We start from the raw sequence: 19,888 nt of genomic DNA on the forward strand, positions 1-19,888 counted from the left end.
CCCATCTAATATTCAGAGAAGTCTGGTCAAAAGTGGTCTTCATGGAAGGAAGAAAGCGAGGGGTAAAAACGCACTCCGCTAGAGAAGATTATGAAGAAACGTCCAGTTGGACTGCAAGCAGAGATTTCACATACTGAGCTGAAAAAGGAGCAATGTCTCTGCATTGAAGTGATGCAGTGCAAGATAGAAAACAGCAGCAGAATCAGGGGATCTCCGGGAATTTTACAAATTATTTATCTACATTTTTTAGCAAGTGAAAGGTCCTCTTTAAGAACTATCTTCAGTATCAACAAGAAGAAAGAGTCCTGGAAGTGATGAAATGGTCTCTACAGATCCCTGATCTCATCATCATCCAGTTTGTATTACATGAAGAGACCTAAGGATCTGTATACACGACATCCACAGAATAGCTGGGGTTAGGTCTCCAAGATGTTTGGAACAATCTCCTTGCTGAGTTTCTTCAAAGTCTGATGGTCCAATATTGCATCTCTGTGAGTGGCAAAAGTTTGTGAATGTTTGCTTTCATAATCTGTTGACCTTCTTGTGCAGATTTAACTATACCCTTTCCGCTAACTTGCACATCGACTTGGAAATTTTTAGGCTATGAAGCAACTTCAACTCTTATATTGGAGGGTTTTCTCCCATGAACTATTTGCTTCAGGTCCTTCTGCATTTCTATAGGATCTTTAAGGTCAGGACTATGACTTGGCCAATCCAAAACTTTAACTGAATTCTTACTTAATCATTCTTTTGTAGAATTGTAGGTGTGCTTTGGGTCATTGTCTTCCTGCATGACTCATGTTCTCCTGAGATTGAGCTCATGGACAGATCTCCTAACATTCTCTTTAGAATTTGCTGATAAAATTCAGAATTCATTGTTGCATCAATGGTGGCAAGCTGTCCTGAATCAGTTGCAGCAAAACAGAACCAAACCATAATACTACCACCATGTTTCACCGATGATATGAGATTTTTATGCTGTAATGCAGTGCTTCTTCTTCTCGAAACATAACCCTTCTAATTTAAAACCGAAAGTTCTATTATTCATCCACAAATCATTGTTCCAATAGACTTCTCGTTTGTCCAGGTGATCTTTAAAAAATTGCAGAAGGTCAGGGCAGTGGCTCATTGGGCAGCTTGGTGGCACAGTGGTTAGGTAGTACTATAGCCTTGCAGCAATGGGGTCCTAGGTTCATATCTCACCAAGGACAACATCTGCAAGGAATTTGTATGTTTGCCCTGTGTTTGTGCGGGTTTCCTCCCAAAACTCTGGTTTCCTTTATACTCAAAGACATATTGATAGGTAATTTAGATTGTGAGCCCCAATGGGGCCAGTGATGATGATGTCTGTAAAGTGCTGTGGAATTAATGGCCGTGTATAGGCAAATTAAAAAAATATATATTTTTGGAGAGTCGAAGCTTCCTCCTTGCAAACCTGCCATACACACCATTGTTGTTCGGTGTCATCCTGATGGTGGACTCATTAGGTAATGTCAAAGACCTTTAGTTGCTTGAAGGTTAGCTTGAGTTCCTTTGTGATCTCACAGACTATTATGCTCTTTCCTCTTGGAGTGACCTTTGTTGGTCAAGCACATCGGAGGAGGGTAATAATAGTCTTGAATTTCCTTAATTTCTACACAATCTGTCTGCATGTGGTTTGGTGGTGTCCCAACTCTTCTTCAAGACCTCCTCTTCTGAGGTCTTCAGAAATTGTATGTGCCAAGATCCACTTCTACAAACGTGTTGTAAAGATCAGTTGTTGATAGATCCTTGTTCTTTACATAAAACAGATTTGCCAACTCACACCTGATTTTCATCCCATTGATTCAAAACATCAGACTATAATTTCACCTTCAAATTATCTGCTCACCCTAAAGGTTTACATACTTTTTCCACTTACAGACTTGTGATATTGATTAATTTCCCCCTATAAAAAGTGATAGCCTAATATTTTTGACTCATTTATTTAATTTTTGTGTGGAAATCCTCTGTAGATTTAGGTCAAAGTTATGCAAAAATATTAAAATTTTTGAAGGGTTCACGAACTTTGAAGCCCCACTGTATATGCAATGATGCCCAATAACTAAAGACCTAAAGACATATATAAACTGTTTAATTATGGCATTTAGGGGTGTAGCAGTAGCAGTCATACCTAGGCTTGGTGCCTGAAGAGTTCCAAAGATCTCTGGAAAAACAATATTATAGTAGTTGGTTGCCCTAGAGATTAATATATTAAAGGTTTAGTATAGCATACAGTTTATTGATTTTAATCACTTTGTTCTAAGTCTAGTGGGCAGTCTTATCACTGTTAATCCTTGATTTATTCCACCCAAAGGACTCCTAATTCCAAACAGAGCAAGGATTAAAATAAATAAATTGCAGATTACACTGAATATATTCCAGCAAAGCGATATATCTTTCTGCCACGTTTCTATTGGCTAATGAGGTGTAAGGGGTAACATTATTTATTTATTATTATTATTATTATTAATTTATATAGCGCCATTGAACATTTCTCCTTGTGAAGAGACGTTACCCCTTAGACCTCAGTCCAGAGCCTCTCACCTAGCCAAATCAGATCTCATACTTTGCACTGATGAGGAGGAATATCCCGAAACACCGTGTCTGCAAATTGACGTTCTGATTTGGCTTTTATCCTAAGTCATATTGCAAGGCTCGTTAAAGAGTCGATATTGACTTGTAGGATTGCTGCTTCCAACAGGTGGCGCTATAGAGTTCAAGTCCTCTTCCTTTCTGAGGAGGCAGCTTGCATATCTCTTGGTTAATAACATGCTGCTTTCAGAAAGGACAGCATGTTAAATTTGCACTGACTTCCCCAGGGATACTTGCTATTTTAGCATAGTGATAAACTGGACAAATATATGTTTAAGGATTAAGGTTGGTAAGAAAAAGCCCCAGGCTGTAAACCTGGGACCGAATCTTTTACTAAGTATTTGCACTTCTCCATATTGAAATTGCAGCATGAAGAAGGGAAAGTCATGAAGTAATGGAAATCACAGGGTAATAGCCATGTTACTGATATGCAAATGCTGAAAAATGGAAACAACAATTTTAAATTATCACTGTCAGAAATCCCTGCATTTACAGCCTTGGTTGCTATCAATGAGGCTATTAACGGTTATCTGAGGAATGTTTTGCAACGCTGAATCCACTTGGGCAAATCATCAAGATCTATGATTAACTTGTATCTGGAAATGCTGCAAACCAAGGTAGCATGTTAAGGACAGACAGGCTTCTCAGAGTAGCACGAGCAACATGCAGCCTGGCATTGTTGTGGTTAAAAACGGATCCTGGGACAATTTGGAAAAATGGAGGCACCACTGGTTCCACTGCTGATCCGTTCTGTACTGCAAGTGAAATTGGATGTCACATCCCAAGCCTAAAGTGTCAAAACAGTGTCTACACAACCTTCAGAAGTCATTTGCACGACATTGGTCTACGAGCCAGACGTCCGGTTACAGAGGTTCTAGTTAACTCATACCACCACTCTCAAACGCTATTATGGTGCAGAGGAAGATGGCAGTAGAGGCTAGAATGGAGGTCTATGCTCTTCAGTGATGAGTCTGGCATTTGTCTGTTGGCTAGCTTCTTCTCTGGTGCCCTTGGAGGACAGTTGGCATTACTCCTCTGGTGTCTTCTCAAGCTAAGTTAACCCCCTTTGTTCGTCTACCTTGTTATCTTTAGTTTATAGTGGGGCCTGACCAGTGCTTACCCCTCCCACTCCCTATCTATGGCCAAGCTCTAGGTATATCTAGGGTTTAGGGTCCTGCTCGGCGATAGGTGTGGAACCAATATAGGGACGGTAGGGTAGGCAGGGTTTTATTAGATCTGCCTAGGGGTCTCCACTCCCCCTTTCCCTAGTTTTTGGGCTTCCTCCCCCTCTTCCCTTTGTGTTGCACTTAGTCTTTCCCACACCTTGTGTGACATTTCATGAGGGAATGTCACACCACTCCTTCTGGGATTGTGGTGTGGGATGGCATAATGTATGATAGTCAGAACCCTCTAGTCTTCATTCTAAGGTACACTAACAGCTCGTCATTACATTGACTGGGTAGTTGAACTACTGGTAGAGCCATTTCTCCAAAGTGTCCCAAGAGGCGTTTTTTAACATGACAACACCAGGCTGCATGTTCCACATGCTACCGTGAGCAGACTGTGTAGCCTAAATGACCTACAATGGCCTGCAACATCTCCGGACTTGTCTCTCATCTAACCATTTCAAAGGGAGGTGGCAGCAGCGGATCTTGATGATTTGCCAATGGTGTATTTAAAGTAACAGAAATTCTAGAGCCATTAATAACGTAATTGAACATATGAAAAGGCGTATAATTGCGTGTATTTCTGCACTTGGAGCTCATAGTCTATACTGAATAAATCAAGATGTTTTGAACATTTTCTTTCCATTATATCAGTAGCATATCTATCCATCCTGTGATTTCCACAGTTATATTACTTTTCTTCTTGGTGTTGTAATTTCAATGTTTAGGAGCGTAGATACAGTATCATATACATTAACATGCTGGCATTGACATACTCCACTGACTTTCAGGTATGATTTTGTGGAAGTGGAAGAAGCTTCAGAAACAAGCACAGTCATACGTGGGCGATGGTGTGGACATAAAGAAGCACCCCCAAGAGTGACATCCCAAAAAAATGAAGTGAAGATCACATTCAAATCAGACGATCACTTTGTGGCTAAGCCCGGCTTCAAAGTTTGTTATTCTCTTGTGGTAAGTTTTGAGCTTTGTTCTTAAGTTTGTTATTCTCTTGGTAAGGAGCTGTGTGTTTCAAAAACTTTCCAAAACCTCCACCTTTAATCAACTCAGCATGTGAGTGATTGCCTATTCACTTTTTTACCCTTTTGCTGTTTTCGCCTATTATGTACCGTAGTTATGTTTTACCTTGAGCAGCCTAGAAAAAAATGTTACTAAATGGAAACCATCACAAGCTTTTGGTTCTGTCTGTATTTATTACACAATGGCTATGCTCGTGTCTGTGCTACAAATTGTAATTTTTTTTTTGCTGTGCCATAGGAGACGAAAAATAGAATTCACAGCATGGCCTATAAGTCTCCTTACGCAAAGTTGGTGCTCTCCAAAATGAAAAACTTTACCCCTTATATTTACTGACAAAGGAATCTCACTAAGCCAATCAGTTCTCTTGCTTTGAACTGATGAGGGGCTAAAATCCTGAAACATGTCTGCAAATTGAGTTTCTGGTTTGGCTTATTATCCTATTCCTAAGCCTTAGGAGAAGGCTCTTTAAAGGGTCAATATTGACTTTTTAGGATTTCTACTGCCGATCAGTGGCATTAGAGTTCCAGTCCTCTTCCTCTCTTAAGGGGCAAAGTGCAAGTGTCTTGCATCAACAGTGCCCAGTTGACTGTGCTGTGTGTGTCCTGCAGCAAATATGTCCAGGAACTTCTTCCTGACATCTATACGAATTGGAGATCCTACGACCACTGACAGCAGTTTTCCTAATGGGACAAGTGGTTGCTGCTTTCTCAGCTTTTTCTGTAACTCACATAAACTTTAACCTCTTGGCGACATTTGCCGTACATTTACGTCATGTGCACTTACTGTATAAAGCAGAATCTATAGCTGAGCACTCTGCATACAAGGAAGGTGCCAACTGGGCTATACTACCAGCAACTGCTGTGATTGCAACACAGCGACATTTAAGAGGTTAGCGCCATTAGAGTTTAGGGGCAGGCTTTATTTCTGACAATTATGTTTCCCCCCACAATACAATATTATGTGTTTTCATGGCAGCAGGGGGCCTACTGAAGACAATTATGTCTGCCATGTTACCTATGAAGTCCAGCCTATGGTTGTTAAAGGGAATCTGTCACCCCCTGGCACTTATCTAACCTCTAATATGGGCATGCAGGTTATAGAAATGTGAATCTATACCTACCTGTATGCCTCATATTAGAGGTCTTGTTGCTGTGAAATGTCTTTTCATTCAATCAAGTTTCTGATGCTGTGGAGCCAGAGCCTGGAAGAAATCCCTGCTCCTTTGTTAATTACAATGTTTCCCCCCTCCCCTGCATGTCACAGTGCCCAGATTTGGCTGCTGCAACTGCACATCACAGGGCACTGTGACGTGCAGGGGAGTGGGGAATCGTTATAATTCACACAGGAGGCGGGGATTTCTTCCAGTCTCCGGGACTGGAACTTATCATAAACTTATATGAATAAAAAGACATTTCACAGCAACAAGACCTCTAATATGAGGCATACAGGCATCAATAGATTTACATTTCTATCACCTATATGCCCATATTAGAGGTCAGATAAGTGCCAGGGGGTGACAGATTCCTTTTAAGGGCAGGTGCAGATAAGCGTATTTGCTGTTCAAGTGCAATCCCTCAAAACATCCGTTCACACCCGGACCATTGTTATTCTATGGGGTCATGCACATGTCCAATTTTTCCTCGCACAGAGACTGACCAATGAAAAAATCGCTGCATACCCGAGTTTGATCCAATATTCAGATCGCACTCGGCCATGCAAGTCAGTGAGAGTGTTGAAAGCATTGGACTGCCCTCGGATGACATAGTAACACAGTAACGTAGGTTGAATAAAGACCTGGGTCCATCAAGTTCAACCTTTCTCCCCCAATTGTACTCTTTACGCTAACACTACACTAACTTACTAACTTACTGGGACTAGTCCTTATAAATGTATCATTACCATTTTTATTATTGCTACAATTACAAATGAACCAGTTTATAATTTTTTAATTAGTTTTATTTTTTGTATTACTCTTATGGTATTACTAAAATCCCTGTACATAAATCTGTTGATCCAGAAGAAGACAAAAACCCTGGATACATTCAGCCAATTTGCATCACGGGGAAAAATTCCTTCTTGACCCCGAGAAAAGGCGATCAGTACAAGAACCCTGGATCAAAAGTACTACTATGGGTTTAAGATTTTGTCTAATTTAACTGTAGCCCACAATGTTATGTGTATCGAGGAAATCATCCAGTCCTTGTATAAAAGCTGTTATAGTGTCGGCCATCACTACCTCTTGTGGTTGGCATTCCACAGCCTGACTGCTCTGACTGTAAAGAACCCTTTCCTGTTTAGGTGCCGAAATTGCCTTTCTTCCACCCGTAATGAGTGCCACTGGTCCTGTGTAAGGTCTTTGGTAGGAATAAAGATTAAAATAAAATATAAAAAATATATATAAAAAGTTTAAATCACCCCCTTTTCTCCGAATGTAAATAGTAAAATATAAAAAAATAATCATATCTAGTATTGTATCTGGTATTAATTTGTGCATAATTGTCCAAACTATTAAAATATTAAAATATGGTTAACATCAAATGAAAAAAAGATAACTTCAAAATTGCAGAATTGGTCACTTCACTTCCCGTCAAAAAAAAGACTAAAAAAAAAAAATTTGTAAGGATCCCAAAATGGTAATGATTAAAACTACAGCTTGTCCAGCAAAAACAAGCCATGGAAAAAAATAACATAAAGTTGTGGACTTTGATGAGCTCAGATGAAAATACAAATCTCACCACCAACACCAACCAACCACCAATATGATTTCCAAAGTGGCTACTTTGATTTAAGTGAAGTAAATTGTTTGTGATTTCAAGGTAACACAATGGCATTTTTGTTTTTTTACTTAGTATTGTATGGCCAAAAACCAAGCTGAAAAAAAGGGAAAAAATGAAAGTGGAAAGTGAAGTCACATTTTCTGTTACCAACAGCAAAATGACAATTTATCTTCAGTTGCTGAAAGCCATATCGCCGGCACTTACTATTGTCTCTTTTTGCAAAAATGGGTGCAACGGCAGAATTGAAAACTGTAAGTTTCCCTTAGGGCAGAGACAGACTGCCGTATTTCTTTTGCAAGGATCGCATGGTAAACCTCCTTCTGGCCGGCACCTTGCTTGACAGCTGCACAGAAATACATCACGCTGTCATTCTCAGGTAAGGAGAGGTGCCGGCCAGTCCGTTCAGTGCGACGCGATCATCGCACGAGTTATACGGCAGTCTGTCTCTGCCTTAAAGCTTTGTTAACATGATGAGAATTTGGTGATTTTTTAATGTTGTGAATTTCTACAGCATTTCTGCACTTATTAAAGATGTTATTTTTAGGATAGGTCATCAGTCTCTGATTGGTGGTGTCGCTCCCTCTGATGAGCTGATCTCAGTGTCTGAGGCGGCCAGAACTGCTCAGTTATGGAGCTGTACAGCTCAGTCGATGGAATAGCGGCAGTGGTCGAGACTGCACATCTGCTCCCTATTCAAATCAATAGTGGGCTGATGTGTAGTACCTCTTTCGTCAACTGAGATGTGCTGTTCAGCTCTGTACCTGAGCAGTACTGGCCACCGCAGACACTAGGAACAGCGGAGGAGCCGGAAGTTGCACCGCCAGCGATCAGACATTGATGACCTATCTTAGGAATAAGCCATCAATGTTAAAGTCCCAGACAACCTCTTTAATAAGTGCAGAAATCTGCAACATTAAAAAGTCTCCAAATACTCATCCTCGCACGAGAAATACGGCAGTCTGTCTCTGCCCTTAGGGAAACTTACAGTTTTCAATTCTGCTGTTGCACCCATTTTTGGAAAAAGAGACATTAGTAAGTGCAAGCGATATGGCTTTCAGCAACTGTTGATAAATTGTCAAAAATGTTATCCATACAGTCATGCACTACATTTTAAGCAGCATTAAAAGAAAAGCACAGCGGGCAGGAGATTTCTATAAATCCCATCTACTTTGCTGCAACTGTAAGATGCTACATTTTTTGTTAGTTTACTTTGTACAGCAGTTGTGATATAATCAGTCTTTTCTCTGCTGCACATCTAGCAGAGCTCTGAATGCTGAGCTCTGTATAACCCCGCCCACACCACTGATTGGCAGCTCCATTGTGTATGGACAGAAAGCTGCCAATCAGTGATGGTGGCGGGATTGGACTAGGAGGCACGAGACATCTAGTCCTGTAGTGATAATCTCCTGCTGATAAACTATTTTATTGAAACCGCAACACCGCAACCGCAACATATTGAAACCGCAACACACAGCCTAGTAAGTGATACATCGCTGGAATCAGGGTCTCTGGCCCTACATTATGCTGCTCTCAGATTACATATCAAAAACTGCTGACAGATTGCCTTTACCGCAATAATAACATAAACTGACTATATTAAAAAAAATAGATCTTAACACTATTAGAAAGAAATACCAATCCATCATGGTACAGTTTCAGAGTATGTCCCCAGGCTTTTATCTTTAAGCATCAGCATGAAGGCTTTTATCTTTTTGACATGAGGAGACTGAATCGCATGTATGGGATTAATATATTCAGATTAATAGCATATGTTTGGTAACGTCTGTACATCCATAATAGGTTTCCACCTCCAAAAACTTCTGAACGCTCCCCCCCAACCCCGAGAGGTCCTGTAGGAATGCTCTGCATATGTTTCTCTCTTATTTATGCTCCATGTTGATAATCATGAGATTGATCTCTTGGATTGGTGAATACTCTGTACCGATCCTAGTGGTCACACGACCTCCATCTCAATCTCAGGTTGATATTTTAATTGAGCTCATAGAGTCACAAAATGTGTGGTAGGGGGAGTCCCTGGTCGTCATTTATACGTATGCTAACTTTATGTAGAGATAAAGACGTTTGTAGGTGCCACAATTATCAAAAATATATCTACGCTCCTCATCATTGAAATTGCAACACCAAGAATGAGGAATTACGGAAATCATGGGATGAATAGTCATGTTAATGATGTGCAGATGATGAAGAAACTGAATCAACATTTTCAAAACACTTGGACTGGCACTTGGGAAAATCATCAAGATCCTCTGTTGGCAGCTCCTATGGAATTGCCGATCAATGGCATCCCAGATGTGCTGGATGGGAGACAAGTCTGAAGACGTTACAGGTCATGGGAGCATGTTTAATCCACACAGGCTGCTCACAGTAGCATAAGCAACATGCAGCCTCGTGTTGCAAAATGGCTCCTGGGACACTTTAGAAAATGGTGAAAACCATTGGTGAAAGCCAGGCCAGGAAGGAGATGACAGGCCCGCTACCAACTTCTCCAGCATTCCATAAAAATCCAGGCCATAAAATAGGAATTGCTCAAGTCCTTAGACAACTATACTTTGCTAGATATATTCTGCTTTACCGGATTTCTTATACTTCACCTGCTGTTTCTTGAATGAGATATACGAGATACTTCCTGGAGTCTTAGAGAATCTTGGGGAAATATCACATTCCCGACCGCCTGTTCTGTCGCTATCTCACAAGTATTACATTTATGTAGAGCAGCCCTTAAACCAGGATCGGGGATCTCAACAACCAAAAAGACTGTAGACTCCATAACCTGTCTTACAGTGCCACTATGAGAGACTTCCCGGTGTTAAAGCCTGTCCTACAAATACGCCTAATGTAGGAGTGTGCCAGTCACTTGGTGGGGATTTGTTCTATGTCTTTGTAGGTAATGGTGACCACTACCTTGCTTAAAGAAAGATTGATTTTTGGGATATCTGAGTCTTACCAGTCCACTCACTAAAGGTTTTTGTTGCGGGTTTAAAGTAGACCTACTTCAAAATCCAAGCCAAAAAACATTGTGTGAACCCAGCCTAAGAGAGTCTCAGGAGGATTATTCTTGGAGTGAGATCTCAGGAGAGATGTCCTTTTTGTCCAAATTTCTCTGTCAGTTATCTCTGTCAGTTATCAGGATTGGTATTACCTCTGTTTAAACTTCTGTAGCCCAAAATATCTCCAGCCTGAGGACCTTCTCGCAGGGGAGGAATCAGGGAGCAGGTCTTTTTGGCTGTACAGGTGACTACCGCAGCTGCACTTGTTAATTCTTTCTGACATCCCATTTTATAACCGTCACATATTCCTACGCATGGTGCGGCGTTCAGTGCACTAATACCAGGCTCTTCCACTTGCTGACTGGCATGAGTTTGCAGGCACTGCTCCAAGGGTGACTTTCCAGAAAGCACTGAGAAGATAGGTGGACAACAGTTGCAGTAACAGCAATAATGGAGACAAACACCGTACTATGCAAACTATTTACCCTGGTACCTTAGCCACATCCCTTCCTGCCTCCACAGTCATTTCCCAACATTTCTTGTTTTTTACACTGCGATTTACTGACAAGACCTGGTAAAAGAAGGGGAATACCTTTGAGCAATCAGAAGGTTGGAGTCTAGGGGTGTCGAAATGGTCCCTTTACCCATATAAAAAGACCATTACTATTAAATAACCATGGTATGTCTTGGCCCTGTTGGAGACTTTGCATACGGGCCTATGAACTTCAAGTTACACGGGAACGCTCAGCTTTGCTGAGCATTCCTGTGTTCTCTGTGAGAGTGCCACTGTCTGACTCCTCTCGCAGACACTTATCTCTACACCAACAACAAAAGAACCCAACATTAGTATTCCAATGTTCCGATCCTTCCCTCACCCAACATCAACATTTGGAGACCCCCATTCTTATGAGAGTGTCGGCTTATCTTGCCGACATCAGGGTGTTCTTCTGACTTTTTTTTTAGGGTAAAGGAGGACTTTACTGTTTTATTTTCAGAGAAAGGCCACGGCGCCACTATCAGTATTTGGTCAGTATTCGGTCAGGAGTGGGAGTCGAAACCAGGAGTGGGTGATAAATGCAGAATTGGTGACTTGTTTCTATTATACCTTTTCTCTGATTGTTCTTCTCCTTGGTTTGGCTCCCACTCCGGAGTGAAAATACTGACCAAATACTGACCAAATGCTGATAATGTGGCCGTGGCCAAACAGTTGATTCAAATAAGAGCTCATGTACATAGAAGTGATTTTCTCATACGAGAAAATTGGTCTGAGTTTCATCAGAGTGTCATCAGAGTGTCCTAAGAGTTTCATAAGTTTTTCTCTAATGAGAAACAAGTAGAAAAGTTTTTGCACCTTCTCCTATGGCATCCAATTTTTTCACTGACCCATAGACTTTCGCTGTTGTGCTTGTTCCGACACTCGGATCAATATCGGACATGTCTCTGTGATTTTGCACTGACCGCTAGGTCTGCAAACAATCACGGACAAGTGAACAGCCCTATAGACCATCATAGGTGTGAGTGCTATCTGTGAAAAACATAGCACTAGTATCCAAAAAACTGACATGTGAATGAGCCCTAAAGATTCTGAAGAATACAAATATACAATCAGATATCCCACTGCCTAGATTGGGTGACTCCTGGATATTCAAAGATGCTAAAAGAGTAAATTTATTTATTTATTTATTTGTTTTTTAATAATTTTGTCCCACATGGAAAGTTATCAAACTTTTGAAGTTACTTTATTTAGGGATTTGTTTTCGTTCCTGTAAAAAAAAAAAAAAAAGCATGTCGGTGGCTTCCAAACCCCTGATTTTCCCCAGTCTGTTTACCTGCCTTTAGCAAGATTTGAAGTACAGATGATGGCAGTGAAAGGGTCAGCTCAGTACTTGAATCTCACTTTAGCTCCCATGAAAACCAGACGCACTCAGGTGTCATCCAGGTTCTCTCCGATTTTTTTTTTTCACCAACTTGCATTGCTGATTTTGCACAATTCTGATAGCACTCGTCTGAGAAAATCAGTTTGTGTGCACGAGCCCTAAACACAACACTCAGATCAGGAGACAGGTGCTGACCTTTTACTGCCATCAGCTGTGCTCCGAATGGAAAAGCAGGGGTTTGGAAGCAATTTTTCTGGGAGTGAAGACAAACCTCCTATTAGGCTGTGTTCACACATGTTGTGTTTTTCATCTTTTTTTGCTGCACATTTTTATGCAAATTTTCAGCTGCGTTTTTCAGCACCAGCAAAGTCTATGAGAAACCGGAATTCTCTTTTCAGACATCATGTTTTTTGTTGTTGCGTATTTTGTGCCTTGATTGGGTTTTTGGAATATAGAACATGTCACTTCTTTCAGCGTTTTTTCACCCATAGGAAGTAATGGGTGGCGAAAAAAACGCATCAAATACGCATCAAAATTTGCATCAGTGTTTTTTGATGGCAAAATAGAATGGGGTTCTTTTTTTTCACAGAACTTTATATACATGCACAAATAGAGACATAAGGACAGTGAAAAAAATGTTGAAAAAATGCATCAAAAAACGAAGCAAAACCTGCATTTTTGATGCAGCTGATTTCCTGTCAGAGATCAGTTTTGCTGCAGATTTGTGACGTAAAAAAAAAAACCAACATGTGTGAACATAGCCTTAAAGTGATTTACAAAGTTTCATAACTTTCCATACTGGACAAAATAATAAAGCAAAAAATAAAGTTTAGTTACTCTTCAAAGCCATATCAGTCTACCACAGTATCCATAGTTATAACTCATTATAAATCATATTTACATGTTGTATCAGAATATTTTTCACTTAGACACGTATTATAATACCATTAGACATACTTATATTATTGGGGGGGTGGCCCTTTAAGACATATACACTTAGCAGAATGTTCACAGTCTGCCTCTTTCCAGTCATGTATGACCATCCTTAATCTCTGCCACCCTGGGATTTTATGATTTTAACCCCCTGGAAGATGATGAATTGCCGTATATGCCCTCCATCTGGCCAGCAGAGGGGACAGTAAAGGTTATTCATTTCCTATAGGATAAATTGTAACGCGGGTTGTCATAGATATCTGCTCACTCCACCTACAGGGACTTATTTTTTTTCCCCGCAAAGCAAAAAAAAAGTAATAAAGTAAAGATAGAAGAGTTTATTACGCTCATAAATTGTTGTGTTTGCCGCCTCATCATCATTATATCAATAACAGTTTACTGCGGATTGTCTGAAATTGTCGTAGCAGATTGTTCCATTTTCTGCTGTCGATTTCCTGATTCGGTTATTTATTGGTAAATTAGCTTTCGAGATGAGAACAAGTGCAAAATATTCTCTAGGATTCAATTAGGAGGCGCGAAGCTTCAGATCTATCAGTCATCTAAATGTATCACTCATGGTGATGCGAGAGGCGGCTGGCGCCACCGCTGTTCCTCATATTCCAATGTTTCACTTAGACTGTGAGGAGCGATGAAATATAACAGAGGAGCGAGGCCGGAGCGAGGCCAGAGTGAGGCCGGAGCGAGGCCGGAGCGGAGCTGTCACTGCGGATTACCAGCCGTCTGATCAGGGTGTGATGGAAACCTACAGGTCCAACTATAGGACCTCTGCTATAATGCAGAGATTGGATGAGGTTATTGGCACCGTAACGTCCTTCTATAGGTGAGAATCATATGCACAGTGCCCCCATAACAGCACTAGCCATAGTGCCCATAGGATGATATGCACAGTTCCCCCATAACAGTACTAGCCATAGTGCCCATAGAATGATATGCAGTTCCCCCATAACAGTACTAGCCATAGTGCCCATAGAATGATATGCACAGTGCCCCCATAACAGTACTAGCCATAGTGCCCATAGAATAATATGCACAGTGCCCCCATAACAGCACTAGCCATAGTGCCCATAGAATAATATGCAGTTCCCCCGTAACAGTACTAGCCATAGTGCCCATAGAATGATATGCACAGTGCCTCCATAACAGTACTAGTCATAGTGCCCATAGAATGATATGCACAGTGCCTCCATAACAGTACTAGCTATAATGCCTATAGAATGATATGCACATTGCCTCCATAACAGTACTAGCCATCGTGCCCATAGAATAATATGCACAGTGCCCTCATAACAGTACTAGCCATAGTGCCCACAGAATAATATGCACAGTGCCCCCATAACAGTACTAGCCATAGTGCACATAGAATAATATGCACAGTGCCTCCATAACAGTACTAGCTGTAGTGCCCACAGAATTATATGCACAGTGCCTTCATAATAGTACTAGTCACAGTGCCCATAGAATGATATGCACAGTGCCTCCATAACAGTACTAGCCACAGTGCCCATAGAATGATATGCACAGTGCCTCCATAACAGTACTAGCCACAGTGCCCATAGAATGATATGCACAGTGCCTCCATAACAGTACTAGTCACAGTGCCAATAGAAAGATATGCACAGTGCCCCCATAACAGTACTAGTCACAGTGCCCATAGAATGATATGCACAGTGCCCCCATAACAGTACTAGTCACAGTGCCCATAGAATGATATGCACAGTGCCCCCATAACAGTAATATTATTATTTATTTATATAGCACCATTGATTCCATGGTGCTGTACATAAGAAGGGGTTACATACAAAATACAGATATCACTTACAGTAAACAAACAGACAAGGATAGACTGATACAGAGGGAAGATGACCCTGGCCTTGTGGACTTACATTCTACAGGAATGGGGTGGAGACAGTAGGTTGGGGGTTGCAGTAGCTCTGGTGGTGGTGATGCGGCAGCGGGGTCATTCCAGGTTGTAAGCTTTCTTGAAGAGATGGGTTTTCAGGTTCCGTCTGAAGGATCCGAATGTGGCAGATAATCAGACGTGTTGAAGCACAGAATTCCAGAGGATGGGGGATATTCGGGAGAAGCCTTGGAGGCGATTGGGTGAGGAACGAATAAGTGTGGAAGAGAGGAGGTGGTCTTGGGAGGACCGAGATTACGTGAGGGAATATATCGGGAGATTAGTTCAGAGATGTACGGAGGAGGGAGGTTATGGACGGCTTTGTAGGTCAGTGTTAGTAGTTTGAACTGGATACGCTGGAGGAATGGGAGCCAGTGAAGGGATCTGCAAAGGAAGGTAGCAGAGGAGCAGCGAGGCGAGAGATGAACCAGTCGCGCAGCAGAGTTAAGGATGGACTGGAGAGGTGCAAGAGTGTTAGCAGGTAGGCCACAGAGGAGGATGTTGCAGTAGTCCAGGCGGGAGATGATGAGGGCGTGCACAAGCAGTTTAGTAGATTGAGGGTCGAGGAAAGGACGGATTCTGGAAATATTTTTGAGCTGGAGGCGACAGGAGGTGGCGAGAGCTTGGATGTGGGGTTTGAAGGACAGGGCAGAGTCAAGGGTTACTCCGAGGCAGCGGATTGCCGGTACAGCGGAAAGAGTGATGTCGCTTATATAGAGTCATTACAAATATTCGCTCCAGTTCAAGTGTTTATTTCTGTTAATGTTGATGATTATGGCCAATGAAAACACAAAAGTCATTATCTCAGTAAATTAAAATAATTAACAAAAAACACCTGCAAAGGCTTCCTAAGCATTAAAAAAGGTCCCTTAGTCTGTTTCAGTAGGCTCCACAAGCATGAGGAAGACTGAAATAAGGATATGTGCACACGATGCAGAAATGAAGCAGAAAATTTCTGCATCATTTCTGCATCTCCCTGGCAGAAAAAACGCATGCAGATTGTACATGCGTTTTTCCTGCAGAATACATGCGGATCCACATGCGGATTCACATGCGTTTCCGCATGCAGATTGACAAGCGCTTTCCAGGCGATTTTAGCATCACCTGGAAAGTGCTTGACAACTAGGTCACACTATATAAATCCATGCAAATAGCATGGATTTATATAGTGTGACCCGAGAGAATGTATATACTTACCTCTAATGGCCCCCGGTGTCCTGCTTTACACTCCGTTCTCCCTCGCCGGCAACTTTGAATTGAAAGACCTGCCGACGTCAGCGTCACGTGACCCGTCACATGACTCTGACGTCAGCGCAGGTCCTTCAACTCACTGCAAGTGCCGGGAACCAAGCAGGAGCGCTGCGCGGGCCGACAGATGGTAAGTATATATATATTTTTTATTTTATTCTTGTTTTACAGATTTTTTAATGGTACCTGGGTGTGGATGAGACTCTCCTCTCCTCCACACTCGGGTACCATCCGCACATTAGAACGCGCCAATAACGCAAGTACAGATGCAGTCTTGCGGAATTGGCGCGTTCTAATGCAAGTCAATGGCGGCGAAAACGCCGCGTTTACGCAAAATTAATTGACATGCTGCGGATTTTTGAGCGCAGCGTTTACGCTGTGGAAAAATCCGCATGATGGGCACAGCACATGCGGATTTCAATTGGGGAACATTGCTGCCCTTCTACCATGCGTTTTTCATGCGTTTCCGCGGCGTTTACGCAACTGATAAAACGCCGCGGAAATGCATTAAATACGCATCGTGTGAACTCAGCCTAAATTAACTTTTTGATGATATTATAATTTTGTGAGATGCACCTGTACGACAGAAGGTCCTCTGCTCCCAATGCATTTCACTTGAAAGCTTTGTCAGAGGGTCTTTTCCAGCAAAAAAACACATGTCACCTGAAAAGCTTTGGCTGAGGATGTTTTCTAGCGAAAAGTGCGTTGGGAGCATTGTGTCTCCTGAGGTATTTTAGGTTGTTTACCTTTTTAGGTAATATTTGCATGGGGCCTTAATCATTGAACTGTAAGGGGCTCAACATTTTCTAATGGCTATAGAGGCCACAGAATGATGTTCACCCCTGTCCATGGGTCGTGTCTGCTGGTATTGCTGCTGAGCTGAACTAAAGTGAAAGGAGTTTAGATGCAATACTGCACACAACCTGGGGACAGGTATGGCGCTGTTTTCGTTTTGTTTGTTATATTAAATAGACATGATTTTAACCCTGGACAACCCCCTTCAAGGGTCTTAATACTTTTGCAATGCACTATAAAAATAGAAACAGACTTCCTGTTCTTGTTAGCAATTATAAGAAATAAAAAAATATTCGCTCCAGTTCCATGAGAAACAGCTCTGAAACTGATCGTGTAAATATTTGTACCGAAAAATACCTTCTACGGTTGACAAGATAAGCAGCTGCATAGATTACCAGCAACCGCTGCTGATTATTTATACAGCTTTTCATTCTGAGCCGCTGCGCTAACCTCGCTGATGTGGAGGGGGAAGGTTTTCTTTGAAACTGTGAATAGCTTTTACCTGGAAGTCTCATTTCACATGTTCTATCATTCCTCCGATATGACCTAGGTAAATAGTATTATTAGTCTCAACATGGATGTTTTGCATGGCTCTTCTAGGAATCTTCTCTCTGACGACACAACATGGTCAAAAATGTTGCGAAAATAGCAGCATGGCGCATCAATATTGTAATAAAACATCTAAAAAGGTTAAAGGGGTTTTTCTGTTACTGTAGTATTGATGTTCTATCAGTTCAGTGGAGGTCCGAATCCTGGCATCTCCACCCATCACCGATGCTGTAGAGCCCAGGATTCCCTCATTCTTTGGCTATGTTCACACGTTGCATTTTTACTGCATTTTTTTCTGAAGGCAAAACCTGCTCTCTTGGCAGTAAAGCTGCTTACAAAAAGCAGTTTTTGCTGCATTTTTCAGGATCCCAAAGTTCAGCTTTGCTTCCACCATAAAAGCATGAACACAGGTCACCAATGCAAGACATATGTGAAACCATAAAACCATTTTTGGAGAAAGGACAATTTGATCAAATTGTTTAGTGGAAAATGATTTTTATGTCTGAGAAAATAGTGACTATTCTGAACAAAAAAGTTAACAAGTTCATGAAAAAATACACAATTAGAAATGTAACAGCGGGGGGAGGTGAATTGGTCGGGAATAGTTTACCTAAGACATGGGCAGTGCATTGAGTTTGTAGGACACTGTTTACTTTCTCACTTTGGTCGGCCCTTGAGTTACTCAGGCATTGTTCAATTTCACACCTTGGTCGGCCAATGTTTACTTTACACATATCACTAATTTAATTAAACTGTACTAATCCTAACTGCCATCTCAGGTGACCAAGACATTATGGTTTAAACTTGGGAAAGTCACAAAACTAAATGTATTTCACATCCTGCTGTACCTGCTTTTTTTCACTAAACATGCAGCAAAACCTGATACCTGCGTTTTTTGCTGCTTTTTTGCACTTACTCATTGCTTTCTATGGGTGAAAAAACGCTGCAAAAATGCTGAAAAAAATACTGAAAGAAGTGACATGCTGAAGTTTGCAAAAACGCAGCAGTTTTCCAAATCAGTCAGGAAAAAAACAATGTGTGTGAATGAGATTTCTGAAATCTCATAGACTTTAATGGGACTGTAAAACGCAGCTTAAAATTTGCATAAAAAAAAATTCAGCCGAAACGCAACGTCTGAACATAGCCTTTGCTAGGAACGGCTGTGTATATTTTCTTATGGCCACGCCTGGTATTGCAGCTCGCATTTAACCCCCTCTTTTTTTCCTTTTTGCTTTTTCGTTTTTTCTCCCCTTCTTTCACGAGGCATAACTTTTCCATCAAATCGATGAAATAGCCATATGAGGTCTTTTATTCTGGGTCGAGTTGTGCTTTTGAATGACACCATTTACTTGATAGTCGTAGTGTACTGATGTACACTATTTTTTGATATGATGATTTGATAATATTATGTATTGAAAAATGGCAAAATGTTAACAAAAAAACAAAAAAAAACCCCTGCAATTCTCCATAGCTTTTTTGGGTTTTGTTTCATTGTACTGTAAAAATGTCCCAGCAACTTGTTTCCCCAGGTCAGTGGAATGATGGCGATACCAAACTTGTATTTTTATTTAGCAATTATTAATTATTACTATTATTTTTTTTTTTTAGTGGCTTAGAAAAATTCTTAACTTTATAAAAAAAAAATGTACATTTTTTTATAGATGTGGCCATTTCTGAAGACCCATAACTTTTTGTTTAGCTTTCCACCTGTAGAGCTGTATGAAGGCTTCTTTTCACATGCCGAGCTGTAGTTTTAATGGTACCATATTTTGGTACATATTTAACGATTTAGCGATACCCAATATGCTTATTTTTCTTTTTCTTCATTTGTTTAGAATCTCTAATTTTTTTTTACATTTTTTTTAATAGTTTTACTCAACTTTACTTACTTTTCACTTCATTTTTTCTTCTCACTGTATTGTCTATTCCCCAATACTCAAGTACTGCAATATGTAATACAAATCAG

At 41.0% G+C, this 19,888-nt stretch overlaps 1 protein-coding gene across 1 annotated transcript in view; it reads left to right on the plus strand.

The window, feature by feature from the left end:
* PDGFD (platelet derived growth factor D) overlaps nt 1-19,888 on the plus strand; it is a 256,512-nt gene that overhangs the window by 113,219 nt on the left and 123,405 nt on the right. The window contains exon 3 of the mRNA XM_073662109.1: nt 4,571-4,751. Within this exon, the coding sequence (XP_073518210.1) occupies nt 4,571-4,751 (181 nt within the window). The remainder of the gene's footprint in view (nt 1-4,570; nt 4,752-19,888) is intronic.

The sequence above is a fragment of the Phyllobates terribilis genome, unplaced genomic scaffold (genome assembly GCF_046119375.1).
Source record: "Phyllobates terribilis strain yellow unplaced genomic scaffold, ASM4611937v1 Scaffold_2__4_contigs__length_985480577, whole genome shotgun sequence".
Taxonomy (NCBI): domain Eukaryota; kingdom Metazoa; phylum Chordata; class Amphibia; order Anura; family Dendrobatidae; genus Phyllobates; species Phyllobates terribilis.